Source organism: Procambarus clarkii, chromosome 42, assembly GCF_040958095.1.
Source record: "Procambarus clarkii isolate CNS0578487 chromosome 42, FALCON_Pclarkii_2.0, whole genome shotgun sequence".
Taxonomy (NCBI): Eukaryota; Metazoa; Arthropoda; class Malacostraca; order Decapoda; family Cambaridae; genus Procambarus; species Procambarus clarkii.
The window spans coordinates 5,877,494-5,895,610 of record NC_091191.1 but is presented as its reverse complement, the minus strand read 5'-3'; the positions used below and the strand labels follow the sequence as shown (position 1 = coordinate 5,895,610).

General features: G+C 36.6%; 1 protein-coding gene and 2 long non-coding RNA genes across 5 annotated transcripts; 2 read left to right on the top strand and 1 right to left on the bottom strand.

The window, feature by feature from the left end:
* Positions 1–152: 152 nt before the first annotated feature.
* On the top strand, positions 153–1,149 carry LOC138373589 (uncharacterized). Its single transcript, XR_011231225.1, has 3 exons — positions 153–275; positions 708–774; positions 1,093–1,149. It is a non-coding gene; the product is annotated as an uncharacterized lncRNA (long non-coding RNA).
* Positions 1,150–1,174: 25 nt separating this feature from the next.
* LOC138373590 (uncharacterized) lies at positions 1,175–5,467 on the bottom strand. Its single transcript, XR_011231226.1, has 2 exons — positions 5,333–5,467; positions 1,175–1,778 (listed from the first exon to the last, which is right to left on the bottom strand). It is a non-coding gene; the product is annotated as an uncharacterized lncRNA (long non-coding RNA).
* LOC123770316 (WD repeat domain phosphoinositide-interacting protein 4) lies at positions 5,237–17,506 on the top strand. Of its 3 annotated transcripts, XR_006774328.2 has the most exons (9): positions 5,264–5,504; positions 7,596–7,670; positions 7,982–8,174; positions 8,999–9,179; positions 10,697–10,905; positions 12,271–12,372; positions 13,021–13,139; positions 13,308–13,490; positions 17,298–17,506. XR_006774328.2 is itself a non-coding variant. In XM_045762062.2 (8 exons), exons 1-8 carry the CDS (start codon positions 5,432–5,434, stop codon positions 13,415–13,417), a joined length of 1,056 nt encoding a protein of 351 aa, XP_045618018.1. In that variant the 5' UTR covers positions 5,237–5,431; the 3' UTR covers positions 13,418–15,608. The 3 variants fall into 3 exon arrangements, 2 of the variants coding, with proteins under 2 accessions (XP_045618018.1, XP_045618016.1); XM_045762062.2 differs by lacking the exon at positions 17,298–17,506 and having other exon boundaries at positions 5,237–5,498; positions 13,308–15,608; XM_045762060.2 differs by lacking the exon at positions 17,298–17,506 and having other exon boundaries at positions 13,308–15,608.
* Positions 17,507–18,117: the final 611 nt, after the last annotated feature.

Sequence of the window (18,117 nt, the reverse complement as noted above, 5' to 3'; positions counted from 1 at the left end):
AGTTGTACTCACCTAATTTGTGCTTGCAGGGGTTGAGCTTTGGTTCTTTGGTCCCGACTCTCTCTTAAAAACTTTCGTTTATTACAGTATCTACATAAAATTTAACATTTATCTTCATTAGGTTGTAGTTCTCATCAATAGGGAGAGCGTCGGTAAAAAAAAAAAAACATTGTTTTTTGCTCAGGAACCTGTACACCTGTTGATTAACGGTTGAGAGTCGGGTTGTGGAAGGTCCTGGCAACAAAGAGCTGCAGGAAAATACTTGCAGATCTACAGTAAGTAGTGTTGTGTACATTGGAATTAGAGGGTACAGGTTAATTGCTAAAAACCTATTAAATATTAGGGGTATGGAAGTCTAGGCTTAGGCTAGTGGGTACCATATCTGCAAGTTTAGTCCTTTCAGGAATGTATTGAATAGAATGGTATGTTGAAATTGTGAAAATTGTAATGTGGGGCATTAGATCTTAAACAGCATAGTTGAGGGTGTTTTATTAATACTTTTAATGAAATATAAATCTTGTTTAGTTAACATTAAATGTTTGTTAAATGAGCTTTAATCTATAAATGTATAACACTTAAGGGTCATCATGAGTCAAAGTTAATGGCAGGAAAAGTTTTGTTCTAAGAGATGGTATTTTTCCCTTGAAAGTAAAAAAAATAATCAATGTTTAGTTTAGCTTGGTTTTTAAATTTATATAGTTTTCCAGAATGTGGTTTGGAAAGTCCAGAAGTCCCTCTGTCAGTTGGAAGAGTTCATCGGTTAAACAGAATCAGGTGAGTTGTAGTGAAGGTTAATCTGAATAGATTTGCATAAGTAAAAAAAAATAGTAATAACTTAAACAATATAGCATTGGCTAAAGATAAATGTAATTTGCCATTGAAGTGCAGTTGTGGATAGTTTCTCAAATGACATTTACTGAAACTTGGCAAATTGATGCCATATATATTTATATTGCTAAATTAGATCTTTACTACTGCTACTAGAATGTGTAGGAAAGGTAAATTCCTTAAAGAAATTTGTTCTATTTGAATTTGTGAAGTAAAGCAAGATTGGCTTTAAATCTGATATTAATTTGTTGAAATATTTTTCAGGTGATTATGATGCATGGACTGGCTTGGAGTGAGGCACCTTTACTCTGCAAAAAGGGGGTGAGTTTGAATTTGATGTTTTAGCTATATCAATGACCTAATCTTAATTCTTGTATCTAGTCCATTTATAGGTGTGTAACCATGTCCTACTGTTACAACCCACAGGGGATGATGCAGTTTGTACTGATCCTACCCCATTTCATAAAAGGGGACCAGGCAGTCCTGCAGACTTCCCTGGCTTGGCTTTTTCAGAGCTTTGCTCTACTACCCATCTAATAGATGGACTAGATTTGCATAGGTGTAGGGACCCTTAACAATGGTTACATTGTTAATTCTCACAGGGCTTGTTTGCTGAATGGGTGGATGCATCTAAAACTTTAGTGCCTGGCATGCATTGTACAGTGCTTTCAGTAAAGCATATGTACCATGTGTTGATGGCACTAAAGTGGTGGATGTAATGCACCCATTCAGGGAACAAGCTCTGCACTGAAACCAGAGGAAGGGATAGGCCTTGCTGAGCCTATCTTAAAAGATAGGATGTTAGGATTTTTTGTGCTTATTATTAGGCATTGGTGATAATAAAAGTAGTGTCCCTGTTTAATGTTTATTTTTCTTTTACAGGTGATTGTCTCTGGAGTTGTCTTGGCCTTTTGGATCTTCTGTTCATCTAGGAGCACCTGTCCCACAACCTGAAACAGTAATAAATATTATATGTATTATAAGTACTATATGTAAAACTTATTAAATAAAACAATTTTAATGAAACTACTTTATATACCTTGTCCTGAAATTATGCTGGAAATTGTTTACTACTATTGATGCAATGTTTAAACATCTGAAATTTTTTTACTTTGAAAATAAATACTTGGTAAAATTTACACCTATTTGTAACTTGTTACATAGGTGCATGCAAAATGCATTGAAAAGATGTAAAAGTGGACTACCTATTCAATTTACATAAACTAACAAATATTGCAAATTAGTCTGAAATATTAAAGTGGAAGAAACTTTAGTCAATATTTTAGTTTCCATATTTGAAAGTAAACTTAAAGCTATGCAACACCTAAGCTTTGTACAAATTATGATTAACTTAACTAAAGGTCATTTAAATTTACAAAACATTAGAAAAGTGACACTAAGCATCTATACAACATGGTTTTCACAAAGTCTTTGGTAACTTAAATTTAATCAAAGCTCTTAAATGATTTGTCTGCCAAACTTCTGATATTCTGAAATTTTACCTAGATTAAAACCATCATTGTTTGAAAGGGCAAAACAGATTACTGTTGGTTAGTTTGACCTAACATCTGCAAGGTCTTGAAGGAATGGAATTTTTTTTTGTCAAACTTTGTTTGCTAAAAACAAACCCTGCCTAATGAACCTGCTCATTTTTTTTTAGAAATGGTAATTGCAACATTACCAAAGGCCATTGTTTTAATAGCCAAAGTACCAAATGAAAGACCAAGAAGCAACAAACAGGTACATGGTAGAAAGGACAAAAGAATGGTTATGAGGACCCTTTCATTTGTTAAAGAAATGACTGGGGAAAAATGCTGTCATACCACAAGGGGTCTTAAGCCTTGTCATACATCACTGACAATCTAAATATTACCAACCACAAAAATTGCTTTACACGTCCACAGTCTGTACACCCACGTACAGACACGTTCACAGTCTGTACACCCACGTACAGACTGGCGAAGCGACTCAACGGCCTGCTGACTCCTTATGTTCCTTGCGCTTTCAGCCTGAAGTCTCCAAAGGAATTTGTGGACTTACTGCGGGGCACACGGGCCACAGGGATAAGAGCCTCGTTGGACGTAGAATCGCTGTTTACCAACGTACCTGTGGACGAGACAATCGGAATGATAGCCGACAGAGTGTATCGTGATCCAGCCTGTACTCCTCTTGACATGCCAGAAAGTATTCTGAGGAAACTACTCCAAGCTTGTACTAAAGAGGCACCCTTCTTGAGCCCGGATGGGCACATGTATAAGCAAGTAGATGGGGTCGCCATGGGTTCTCCCCTAGGTGTCCTGTTTGCAAACTTCTACATGGGTACCATCGAGCAAAAAGTCTTAGTCGACATGAACTTGAAACCGGCCATATACTGCAGGTATGTTGACGACATTTTTACACAGGTACCTGATGTCAGACATCTGCAGGAGCTGAAGGAGGCATTTGAGCAGAGTTCCGTGCTGCGTTTCACTTACGAGACGGAAAAGGATGGGAAGCTGCCTTTTCTAGATGTAACAGTCATGGAAAAGGGCGGAGGTTTCCACACTGCAGTCTACACTAAGGAAACAAACATAGGAATGTGCCTAAATGCCAACAGCGACTGCCCTGACAGGTACAAGAGGAGTGTTGTTAACGCATACGTCGACCGTGCTCTCAGCCACAGCTCAGAATGGAAGCAAGTCGACGAAGAACTCTGTAGGGTAAGGCAGGTCCTAGTCAATAACGGCTTCTCCAATGGTTTCATCGAAGACATCATAAGAAGGAAAGTGAAAAGCCATGCAACCTCTGAAGAGACAACTAACACAACACCTATACCCCCTATTAGACTATTTTACAGGAACTTCTTTTCCACAGCTCATAAAACGGAGGAAAGGGTCCTGAAAGATATTGTTAATAGAAACGTTATCCCTACAGACAAAAATCAGAGGATACAACTGACGATTTACTATAAAACCAGAAAAACGGCCAGCCTACTCATGAGAAACTCTCCAGACACAAAACAGAACGCTTTAAAAGAGACTAACGTCGTCTATGCCTTCAAATGCCCACTTGGGGACTGTAAGCTCCAAAAAACCCAGTATATAGGCAAGACAACAACATCTCTTTCTAGGCGTTTAACGATGCATAAGCAACAGGGCTCCATTAAGGAACATATAATCTCTTCCCATAACCAAACCATCGCCAGAGAAATCCTAGTAAACAACACAGAAATCATCGATAGATACAGCGATAGCAGGCGACTTGACGTTTGCGAGGCACTACACATCAAGAAGTCAACACCAGCAATCAACAGCCAATTATTGCACAACTATATTCTACCCACCTCAAGACTCCACTCCAATATAGAAGCATCAAGAAATATGGACCAATAGGCTTTCTACAAACACTTCTATTCAATACCCATTGTTTCTGTTCTGTCTTGTGTTGATACTTTTAATACCCTATTAATATCCCATCTTGTTCTAATGCCACATCACCCTTCCCACCTCACTCAAATGTAGATATAAACTCAGAGATACGTAAGTTCTAATCAGTTGTGTATTTGTGAAGTCTTTGAAAATGGAATAAGTTTTACGAAACGCGCCCGTGTCGCGTCAGACTAGAAATAAAAATGAATTTTGGAGAAGTGATTTTTGATTTACCTCCAACAGTGAAGCGTAGTGTACGAAAGATTGAGAAAATTCGTGTTAGAATTATTAATCTTACTTTTTCGGTCATATTTAATAATATATGTCTACAGGAAAGACTGCTACCAAAATATACTAATATATATATATATATATATATATATATATATATATATATATATATATATATATATATATATATGTACATGTATGTATGAGAGTGTGTACATGTATATATAATATTAATAATTTTGTAACTAGCGTCACAAATTGATATTTGCTTAGCTAAACGAACTACAAGGTTCAGTTCCTGAACCGATTATGTGCCTCTGTAATCCTTTACACCACCGCCCACGGGATGGGTATGGGGTGCATAATAAAGAAAGAAATTGAATTGAATTGGTCTGATTAAGACTTTATGACCATGTAATCTATGTTTTGCTCCACTACTTACTGGTTGAGTATGGGGTGCATAACAAATAATAGCCTCCTTCGGGGGCGCCTTGTTTCTAAACGTGTTTGTCTTAAATCCTTTAATCTCAAATCTTGCTACAATGTACCTCTTAATATATGTTATGTACTCTCGCAACCCAATGTACCTTCTTGTATATAAATAAATAGATTTCAACTGTAAGGGGGTATGGTTTGCACCTTATTCTAATAATGGATAAATAATTCTAATAATGGAAGCGCTAATTATATGAACAAGTGCCATGTATTTATTCAGACGAGAACAACAGCGAACACAAACCAGCGCATATACGAACGGAATGGTTTGTATGTACAAACTTCTCAGTGAACGAAGTTGTTTCTAGCCCGGTATCCGAAATTGCAGTATACGACTTGACCAGTCCCCCTGGGAGACAAAGGTTTATTACCTGTTGTCTTTCGCAGTCATCGGGAGGAGAAAACCTTCATGCAAACTGCACGTGCCGTAGAGGAGAAAGGTATTTGTCTTGTCAGTAGTGGAGGAGCCCATGCAGCTGAAAAATAACATGGCGATGCGGGAAAAGGTCCACAGCCTGCGCTTCAATCAAGATCACGGTGAGGGTTCGTAAAGGCGTCATGCTCAGAATTACCTTCAAGTTTTTATCCTTAGTACTGGTACTTTTTTATTTTTTTGTTCTACATTTTATTGTACCTGTATAACAAATTATATGGCAATGCAGAACAATTAATAAGAATGTGCAAGTTTTAATTTGTTTTAATAGTAGAGTTTTAGTCATGTAACTTAAGCCTAGGTATCCTTATGCACAACAGAATGTAGCAGAATGTATACGGCTCTTGAGGCAAACATGTAAAAGATTGATAAGTTTATTGCCCACTATACCAAGCAATATAAAAAAACAGGCTTTGCAACTTTTATTAAGTCAGGTTTAGTGAGATTAGAATAATTTTAGGTATAGCAGAGCATGGCTGGTTTTATCACTGCTGCCATTTTTTGGTCACAACCAAAAAAATAAGAAACATCTCTGGACAAAGAATTTATCTCAGGAATACAATCATAGTTTAATTAACATATATAAAATGAGGTCCAAGCGAATGATTAACATGCTTCTGTAGTTGGCAGTGTTCAAACTAGCAGTTCATATTAATAATGATAAAATCAGAGTTTAACATAAATGCTGCATTAAAAATATGGTAAGGGGCGATAATGTGAAATTATATTGAAGTTATATTTGTAGGTAGTAAAGTTCTAGGTTAGCTGTTAGCACATGGTGGGGTGGTGGGTGTTGGCACATTTTCTTCAGCAATTTCTATGCTAAAGAAATTATGTTCTGTACTTCATTGTTTGTATGGTATGTTCTTTGGGGGATTGACAGCTCTGATGTCCCTGTTCACCTAATAGTAAATAGGTACCTGAAAGTTAGACAGCTGCTATGGGCTGCTTCCTGGGGATGTGTGTGTCTGTAATTACCCAAGTGTAGTTACAGGATGAGAGCTACACTTGTGGTGTCCCGTCTTCCCAGTACTGTCATATGAAACTACTACTGAAACTTTGAAACTACTGATGGTCTTGGCCTCCACCACTTTCTCACCAGTCTAGCAGTTCTGATGTAGAACACATATCCAGACATCTACTCCTCATCGAAGTTAATTCGGGAGTTTTGTGTCAAGGTGGTGGTTCTTTATAATACAGTACACACGTTCTAGATCTGGTATTTAGACATATGGCTTTGTAAGTGTAAATACTATAAAAGAATGTGTTTAGCAAGTGAATGTTTAGCATGGTGAGACATTTGAAACGAGAGGCTGAACATTGTCAGAGGACAGTTTGTTATTCTTTAGTTCTGATGGCTGATTCTTACTGGATGATTATGGGTTTCAGGTAGCTTGTGAAGGTTGAGCCCCCATGCACAGATACAGCAAGTTAGATAATGATAAATTAGTACTATAGTGTGAGAAGAAGAAGAGTTGGGGACATTGATTTTTGAAAATATGCCATCTGTTTTGGAGACTTGTAGAGCATTTACTGTGAGTGCTGAAGCCAAGTCTATGTATAGGCCTAGGTATCTTCCCTAACTTTTACTCTTAATGTTTACATTGTTTATTTGAAAGTCTGTTTGGTAAGATGATTTGTTTTCAAACAAGATGTAATGGGGGGTCTATTCTGCTCTAACGTGAACTTTTTCATTACATCCATGAGTGGGATTTTTGTAACTCATTCTTTACCATATCACTTAGGTTATTTGGGTTCAGCCCGTTCTCACGAGCATTCCCAACATAAAGAAACTGTCCTACTCGAGTGCCCTATCCTAACGAACCAGAGAACCCGTAAACAAAAAACAGGACAATTGTCAATTTTGCGAGTTGCTGCCATTTTCTAGTACGACAATTTTTGGCTATGGGTAAAATATACATCAAAATGTGACATGATATAAAGAGAACAGGTTGGTAGGTAGGGTTATATTAGATAAAAATAGTGTTATCAGCAAATAGTATAGGTTTAAAAAAGGTTGATTAGTTATAATTAAACCACGTGTTGGGTGTATGTATGTAATGTATTCGGCTCATTAGGCAACTCTTGACTGTTTGTTACGACCAACTGACCCCTTCCTGACCTTTGCACCTTCCCAATATATCGTGCACATATGAAAGCTGTAAATTTCTCCTACTACTGTACAATACATTCTTTTGCAGGTTGCTTCATGTGTTGCATGGACTCTGGGGTTCGAATATACAATGTGGAACCTTTGGCAGAGAAGGCACATTTATGTAAGTTAAGGTCTGGTTAAATTGTTTCAACAAAATTCTATCAATTCAAAGTTTATCTTGAATAACATTTTTCCTATACAGGTATATATATTTATTGTTATATATTCTGAAATCCATATTGATCTTTTTTTTTTATGCAAAATCTTCATGGCCAAAATAGGAAAAAATCCATGCATGGGTACCAACTTAAAATACTCAGTTATATGTTTTGTTCAGGACCAGGTACTGGAATCAGTAATGTAAATAACTGGAATGATCTTATACTGTACTGGGTTAGTATTTGATTATTTTTTATTTTTTTTGTACACAAGGTGAGAGTTTAGTTGGTAGTGTTAGCCATGGTGAGATGTTACACAGGACCAACTTGCTGGCAATGGTGGGTGGAGGTGCTGTCCCAAAATATGCAGACAACACGGTTTTAATTTACGATGACTGCACCTCGAGGCTAGTCCTTGAATTTACATTCTCCGCTCCTGTACTGGCTGTTAGATTGAGAAAAGACAGGTAAGATGACATTGGTCACACTTAATATTTGAAATAATGTTTCTGATCTCTTCTGCTAGGTTTCTCCTTAAGGTAATATTTACAGCCCAGGAATATTTCAGTTATGGTAGTCTGGAGATTTTGTTTGTGCTAGAAGCCCTAAAGAATCCAGCTTAGAATGACCTCCATAAAATGTATTCATAGAAACTTAAAACTCCTTCAAGGCCTCCTTGGCATCACTAGTACTGTACAGTAATTGAAGAGCATTTAGAATCTTATGCGAGTATGGTTTTGCCTGCTGGTGACAGGATGGGTAGGTGGCCAGGTTATCTAACTTATAATGAAAGCACTCCATTGTGATTTCAAGAAGGGCTTGGATGGGTTTTCAGCTTCTATGAATTGGTTGTTTGGAGGTCACTCCAATCTGGGCTGAGGATTCCCCAGTGCTCCCTAGCACCAGGATGATCTTCACAAGGGCTAATTTGTAATGGTTACTACAGTGCCACTTTGCCTGACACTCCATTATTCTGTCCATTAGACACAGTAGATCTTTCTTTTGTGAGCAACCTAGTGTTTTGCTTGGGAAGAACGTTTTAATATACCTACACTCAAAGCTTATATTTTGACCAAGTTTTGCTTATCCAAACATGCATAATATTGACAATTTAATGGAAGTTCTACATTGTATAATTAAACAATGCAGTATTTTGTGAGTTTGCTTGAAGATATAATTACAGTACTGTACTGTACATGTTACATCTCGGGGCCAAAGCTCAACCCCTGGAAGCACAACTACATGAATACATGTATAGTTGTTTTTTATCATCTAAACTTTATCTTATCAGGTTAGTGGTAGTTTGTCGACGGCAGATACATGTCTTCTCTTTCCCACATTCTCCTCGGCGACTTTTTACCTGTGAAACACGGGACAATCCCTTGGGACTGTGTGAGGTGTCCCCACTACCTTCTGCTGACAGACATATATTATGTTTTCCTGCCCACAAACTTGGTGCTGTTCAACTAGTGGTAAGTGTTTGGAAAGATTTTAGTATAAATAAGTACATGTTCTCGAACAGTAGTTTGAGACATTTATTTACATTGTTTGAATTTATGAATGTACCGAGATATTCACTTTGCACCATTCCTCAAATAATTCTTAAAGAAGATTATGCATATAATCTTTTGCTCATATATATATATAATATATAATATATAATATATAATATATAATATATATATATATATATATATATAATATATATAAATAATAATATAATATAAAATAGAGAGAGAGAGAGAGAGAGAGATTATATAGTATGTTAATGCATAAAATATTTGGTATGTGCAAATAAAGAAAATACTGTTTGTCATGCTTTTATATAGTACTGGGTTGCATCCTGTGGAAGGTTGGTAGTTGGCCTTGGGGCACCTCAGTAGGCCTATACAGGCTTCCTCTCCCTGACAATGGGAATTAGAATCAAATTGTATTGTCACTATATACTAAATATAGTATATAGTAATACTGTACTTGCTTAGAGTTTTTCCATACAGTATTTTAATTTAAAGTATGAAATTGAGCTGTAGTGTAGAGAAACAGCATTCCTGAAAATCTTGAAGATTAAAGTTAACTTTTAGTGGTATAAAATACAGCTTTATTTCAGACCTCCAAAAGAGAGCATTTTCACTTGGTTAAACACAAACCTAAATACTATTATTAAATAAACCATTAATTTTCCAGCCTCAAATACAGTGCATAATAAAGTGGAAAATGCTTGGAAGGTGCCATGATGCAAGAATGTACTGTAATCCTAAAAGTGCACAAAAATCAAAGATAATTTTGAGATTGACTAAGTATTTAGTTCTGAATTTGTTTAATCCAGTCATACAGGACAAGGGCCACCTGTACTGGTATTGCCAAGACATTTACAGTAGTTCAGTTTTATGAATGCGTATAAACAAATCCACAAGGGCCGTGACAAGGGTTCAAACCTACGTCCGAGAGGATGCCTTATTAATTTGTTCATTTGATTCATCACGCTATTGTGATTTCTGTGTGTAATGAATGCATATACATGTACTGTACTATAGTGTATAAATTTCTTGATATCATGAACATTTTAGAATATTTATATATTTCAGTACACTATATAACACAACACTTATTACCCAGAGACATAAATTATTTCCTAATTGCTTATGCCTTTACAGTATAGTAAATGGCTATTATTCACCTTAAACTTTGCTTTGACCTTTACCTTAGACAGCTTAGGAAAGATGTCTTGAAGGTTACCAACTCCTTATCTATAGCTGTGATGCACTGTTTCACGAGTCAGCAGCCTTCAGATACTTTAAAGATGTCTTTCTTAATTAAGCTGTCTAAAGCAAAGGTGAAAGCAAAGTTTAAGGTGAATAATAGCCATTTACTATACTGTGAAGGCATAAGCAATTAGAAAATAACACTTATTACCCAGACAAACAAATTTTGCAAAGTGAATTACTGACTACTACTGCTGGCATTTACATGTCTTTCTCTTGTTATTCAGGATCTTTTAACAACAGAGTCGACCGTTTCTCAAGCCCCACTCACTGTCCAAGCTCATAAAAGTGAGCTTGCCTGCCTCAGTGTGAACCGTGAAGGCACATTGTTGGCTACAGCATCCCACAAAGGCACTCTAATAAGGGTGTTTGACACTGCTCGTAGAGTGCTCTTGGCTGAATTGAGAAGAGGCTCTGATCCTGCCACTTTATACTGGTAAGTGGGGAAACTCGTGTTTTTATCCCACCTTTTCTGTATTATCTTCTCAATCTTTTTCATCTTGGTCTTGTCCCTCAATACTTTTCTTCCTGGTCCCTGCATCTCTTATTCCTCAGCCATTTTTTTATCTTTTTCCTCAATTGCTTTCTTCCTAAAGCTACTTCACAATTTCTTTCTTGAGGTTATGACTCAATCCCTGTCTTCCTAATGTTATGCGGCATCTATTTTTTTTTCCTCGTCTTATCATTGTTTTGTATTCTGTGACATTCAAGTTGCCATATTTGAACATAAAGTTGTGGATTGAAGTGGCTCCAGCAACTCTTCCTTGAATGCTTTCTGCTTGCTGACATCTGTACTGTGTATGAGAATTTCCTTATATTTCTACTATTGTACTTGATTGTGCTCACAGCTTCTTCTGTCCGTGCTTATTTTCCTTGGTATCGATTGTGTTTGCAACTTCCTCTCTGTCCTTGTTTATTCCCCTTAGAACCTTGTATTTAATCATACCCATTCTAATCCTCTCTTCTAGCATTGAGAGCTTGTGTTCCCATAGCGTGTCTTCATAGCTTAGCCTTCTCAATTATAGTACAGTACTGGTCTAGTTGCAAACTTCTGTATTGTCATTTGTTTCTTTGTGTGGATCATAAGGTTGGTAGTTTATATAGACAGTGATAATTTATATGAACAATGAACACTTATTGTACTAGTGCTGTAATCTGTCCTCTCAAATAGCACATCGCATTGTCTTATAAATCCCAACGTCAAAATATGATGTACAGTACTATAAATCATAGTGGCCTTATGACACCACTAATAATAATCTTCCAGTCTGATTCATTGCTTCTTATCACTACTGTCATTTTACTGTTAGGAAATTTTTCACCCATGCTAGAATATTTCTTGCCACCTTTAATGTGTATACTCTAACTGCCATGACACCCCCATTCTATGGGATTTATTTTAGTGTCTTTTTTTTCCAGATAGATCCTTTGTATGTGTATACACACATGTACTGTACATACACTCCTATATATTGCATCTGGCTGCAGACACTAAATGAGTACAATACTGCATAGAATAGTAAACAGTAGCCCCTCCCTAATTAACCAATAAATTGGTTCTTTGTAAAAAAAACTGAGTCACCACACTGATCTTTTACCAGGCAGTTAGTAATTCACAGTAAATTCCATTTTAATTAAGAGTTTTATACACTTTCCTCTTGCACAGTGCTGGACATTAGTATAATATTATACAATTTATTGTTATAGTAGCAGACAATCTAATTATGAAAACTAAATTGTAGATGTTATATAGAAGAGCTATGTATGTATAAATTATTTATTCTTTTCTAATATCGGACAGCATTAACTTCAGTGGGGACAGCGAGTTCATTTGCTGCTCAAGTGACAAAGGCACCATCCACATCTTTGCCCTCAAGGACACACAACTGAATCGTCGCTCAACGTAGGTGGTTACTGTCTTTGTCTATATTCAGGCTCGTGCAGTCATTTAACTTGACTGAATTAGAATGGATTAGAATAGAATACGTCTAGAAGAAGTAAAATAACAATCAATAAAGCTAAATAATTTATTTACAAAAAACTATAAATTAATAATGTGACAGTCTGGCTATAATGGAAAAATAACACAAGGACACAGACAAGTAACAGTCAGGGAATCAAATAATTAGACTAACCTAAAACCAACAGTAAAACAGGAATGAAATAACCCAGTGAAAATTCCTAAGATCTACCAAAATACCAACAGTGCCTTTATTTAACAGCCATGATATGTACAGTCAAGAAAAGCATATCCTTTCTATGCAGTCTCAAGACTTGCTATCCTAAATATGCCATCTCTAACTACTCTCCTGACCTAAAGATCTAGAAGCAATGGGACTTCTGGTCATGGGTTCTGATAATCTGAAAGGTTAAACTGTGTTCTCCACAGAAAACATTCGTTTGTTTTGCCTGGGAACATGGGCCTACAGAGGGTATTCCTCTCACCATAACCAATCATAACATTTCTTTAATTTTTCTAGGCTGCAGATGATGATTTTGCTGGCTTTGCTATTAATTTTCACTTTGACTTTCATAGTGTATTCTTTTACAGGTTTTCACGAATTGGATTCTTGGGAGGGTACATGGAGTCCCAGTGGGCCCTTGCGAACTTCACAGTGCCTCCCGAGTGTGCCTGTGTTTGTGCCTTTGGAGCCAACTCTACGGTATATGGTAAGATTCTTCATACTTTAAGCATTAAAATGTGGATATTTCCATGTTCACTTAAGAAATAACGTGGTGTCTTCTCTTTTCTTTTGCCATCCACGTCCTGATGACAACTTAAGAACACCATAGTGAATTGTAACCCTTGTTACATGCATAATGTTAACTTTTTTTCAGCAATCTGCGTGGATGGCACATTCCACAAGTATGTCTTCAAGGCAGCGGGATGTTGCAATCGAGAATCTTTTGATGTTTACCTAGATCTAGTCACAGATGAGGAGTTCTAAATTTAGAAGATATAAAGAATCTGAGAAATACTGAAATTGCTGTTACGGAGATGTTAATAATGGTTGTGCAAAAGTAAGTATAGTATTTAGTTTGAGCTCATCACGTGAATGTTTTTCATACATATTTGCCTTATGATTGTAGTATGAATTCTGCCAGGCAATTATTGCCAGACATTCATTCACTTGTATGTATTTTCAATACAATAAGGCTGTTTATTCATCCCAAATTTCTAAAAACACTGAAGCTTCCCAGCCTCTAACCCTCCCTGGAATAGATGAGAGGAGACGATGTTTTGAGGGTTGACTAAGCCAAAGCATTCATCAAATTTGAAATTCATGTAATTTGCAGTAATCTGCATGAATGGCACATAACACAAATGTGTGTTTTTTTGTTTGTATTTGTTGTTGTGAATAATTTAAAATTGCTATAAAAGCTATTCATATAGTAGTGTTCTGTTAGATTTGCAACATTTCATTTCTTGGTTTAGATGATTGGTATCCATTTCAATTAAGTGCTCTCGGTTATCTGTCCTGTGGTTGAATCATTGATATAGAATGGATAAATGGAAGATCTTGGTGTAACATAGTCTAGTCAGGTTAACAGCATCAGTAATCCATTTCTGTATAGTCTCTGGATTATTTGAATACTGGTAAGATAGGCAGGAAAATTTCTGCATTAATATGAGTGCAAACCACTAATTGGTGGCTTGGCTTCAATTAGTTTATATAATCAAGTGAACATAATCATCATGGGTTTGCATGTTTTATAAATGTGCAGATACAAAAGTTTTGTTGTATTATTTGAAATTAAACTAGATACTGTATATATCTTTTATAATGGAAAAAATATGTATACAGCATGTATACATTCGTGTTAAGTATGCGCTAAATATGCAGTTTTGTGTATTTACATCTTCAAAATATCCCCCATTCCTTTTTTATTCTAAGGTAGTGTATTAAATACAGTGGATCCTTATATAATACTGTATGCATTTACATAGCATGTTTTGTTGTACATGACAAGTTTTCATTTAGTTTCTAATAATTTATATTGTACTCATTTTTATAAAGCACGCACTCTATATGCTCACCTTTTAGCTCTGGCAAAGAGCTGAGGACTTGGCTTCCTTCCCTGTAAACACACACCCACCAGTTGATTGACAGTCAAGAGGCGGGACCAAAGAGCCAAAGCTCAACCCCTGCAAGCACAATTAGGCGAGTACATGGGTCGTTAGGACACCATGAGCATAGTTCTCATCCTGTAACTTCACTTAGGTACTTACACACCCACCGACTCTTACCCACCCATGCACACTAATTCAAGTGAAGGTCTTCCTATAATGTATAACTTCATACATATCTGAGAATGTAACCCCATTTTTCAAATTTGTTGTTCAATTTATGCAGCACATTTAAGACAAAAAGCTGTTTTTCTTGAATAACTGCAGTGTTATACTGTACAAGTACACTATAAAATCATTTATACTGTAATCTGAACACAAAAATATGATTTCTATCAACAGATTTTTACCCCTTTTGGATAATCTCATCAATAATGTGCTTCAGCTTTAAATGAAACAACTTTGAGCTATGTAAATTAACTTGAGCACTTAAACAAATCATGTCTGTCCTTCACTTTACTATTAATTTAGTGCTTTGGGGGGAATTTACTTTGTATTGTCAGATCGGATATTCAAGATATCCAAAATTAGAAAAATGAAAATAGAAGTTCTTGTGTGTCATAGAATCAATGTCTTTCACATCTCATTATTTAAGATATTTATATTTATAAGTCTCTGTACAGTACAGTAAATTATCATATTTTTATAGTAGCTGTGTCTCTCGGTATTATAATGTACTTATAAATTACCACAGTATTTTCATAGCACAATAAATATTTTGACTGGTTATAGAATACATTTTTAAATATTGGAAGAGCAGGAAATTTTTAAATTTTGTTTCAGGAGGTAGTTAGGTTGATTGTAAGTTTTATGCTTGTATAAATAACCTGCTGCAACAATTTGAAAAAATTCAAATTAACAAAATTATACATTTTCTACTTATTTTATAACATAGCATGTCAGAATTTTAACAGGATGTGCTATGCTCATGGCTTTAAAAAAAAATAATTGTTCTATTAATATTGTAATTTTGTATAAAATCTATTTACTGATAATGGACATTTTGTATACAGTATGTATACATACTGTATACAAAATGTATACAGTATATTGTATACAAATGTATACAATATATATATATGTATACATATATTAGGATGCTTAGTATGTATACACACTAAGCATCCTAAACAATTTTTCTTAAGCAATATTCTCAATATTTGCAAGTAAATTTGCTTCTCCAATTTAATATTTTATATATATATTTAAGACAGTATCAGCATTTTTAATCATCCTGTGGTGTACAAACTATAATAGTGTACCTTATGTATAAAATCTTAACACTTTAGTGCGCGCGGCACTAGCTCGAAAAAAAAGCGGGTTGTGCGCGCGGCGTTCTGGGCGCTCAAGCGTAAACACAAAAAAGTTTATAATCTTTTCACGCTCCTAACATCAATTCTCGAGCTACGTTTTTTATTTTGGTATCAATGCGTTGGCAATGAAATTCTCTACAAGATCATATGCATAAAATGTCACCCAGGCATTTGGTATCCCACCACGAAGTAAATAAACACGAAGATGACTCGCCGTGACACCCAAACAGGAAGTAAATGTTCATACTCTTTCGTTTGTTGCCAGCCTCACAGTCATCCTACAGCGCTCATTTTGATATCACTGAACTCGCAATAAAATTCCCCATCCAGACATATGCCTATCAATGTCTAATTATGGTATCGGGTGACCCGCACGAGTGTGGGAACTGGGCGAAGCGTTAGCCGTGATTTCAGCAGCGACGACACTGGTGTGATGCAGCGCTTTGAATGTTTATACTTATTTCACTGTCCTGACATTATTTGTGGAGCTACGTATTTCATTTTTATAGCAATGTGTTCGCAATAGAAAGTTCTATAAGAACATGGGTAGAGTTGGCCAACACAGCGTCAAATAAATTTGCGGTGAATAAAATCTTACGCGTGTTTGCACCCGTGAGCGTCAAACGTTTTTACTTTGCTCATGTTTTTCAAGTTTATACTTGTTTCACACCGTTTTTTTTTTTTTGTATAGTGTTCGGAATAAAATTCCCTACACAGACATATGCATATCAAATACAATTCCTTGGAATTCACAGCTGTAGAGATGACGGAAAACACACAACCAGAACCCGCTCTTGACACTCCAACTCACACCCGCAACACCCACAAAAAAAGTTTCTCTTGTTTCGTGTATACTTACTTTAGTTTTCGTGCTACAGTTCTCATTTAGGTATCAAAATATTCCTAAGAAAATAGACTACAATACTGAAACAATCTAAGACAATTATGTGTACTTACCAAAGCAAAGACGATTGTAGTAAAATAAGTTGAGCATTTTATCTCCACTCCACCTCCTTCAGGTACTGATTCCTAAAGTTGCTCAACAGATGTTCCTAGGTGGAGTGAAGCTGGTGCGGGTGGTTATTTCTTGTCCACCCAATACACCCTTTTCCTGTGATAAGTGGTGTAACAAGGTATGACGCAAAGTGGAACATCGCATGTCTTGCACGCTATACCAGTTTCCTTCCTGATACCCGACTTTGCACACACTTCACACCTGCGACGTTTGGGGATTTTTACCAGCTCATGTTTCAATTTATAGTTCAGGCGAGTCTGCTATAACAACACGTCGCTGTTGTCTCTGGGTTGGCAATAAACTACTGTCTGAATCGTCGCTCTCAATATTGTTTTCAAACACTAATGTGGAATATGGATTATCTTCATCAGATTCAGCTTCAGCACTAGGTGTAGACGTGAAGAGAGGGCGCCTCACACCCGACGGGCCAGGTGTTGACGGGTCAGCAGCAGGATACACAGGACCAGTGTCAACATTTATGTCTGGAGCATGAACTAGATGTGGAGATGGTGTAGTTGTTGCAGGCCACTCTGCCTTGTCAAATTTCAATAAAGACCAAATAGCAACTTCATGGAACTGGAGCAGAGTTAGTTTCCTTCGATCATCTGTGTTGGCCTTGTACAATACATAAGCGTTTTGCAATGCCATTTGCAAGAAATAAAATGTTATTTTCTTGGTCCACTTGTGACATTTCCTGGCGAAATGGTAATACTTTACCATTTGATCAAAGTGGTCAACACCCTTCATGAACTTATTGTAGTCAACAATTGCCTGTGGTTTGTTCACCACAACCTGCTGTAGTCTTACTGTTCCATCTGCCCTGCGAACTCGTTTTCTTTTCTGAACTTTCTTTGTGTCTGCATTGTGTAGGTTGGTAATCATAGAGACAACTCGCTTGTCACCCGCAACTCGCCCCCTCCTCCTCCTCCTCAGTTTGGCTTTCAGTCTCATCCTCTGTTGAGTCATCCCCAAGGGGTCTACGGCCCCCAATTTCAAATTCTTCTTCTACATCCTCACCTTCTGCATCACTTCGTTCATTTTCAGCTTGATCAAAGGCATCCAAGACATTGGGAATCTTGGTGGGAGTGAGCCTCATACCAGCAAACCTCCTATAGATGGCGGTAATCCTGTCTTTTCCACTTGATTCTGAGGCTCCTGTAGCCGAAACACCGCTTGGGGCCTGGTGCTGGA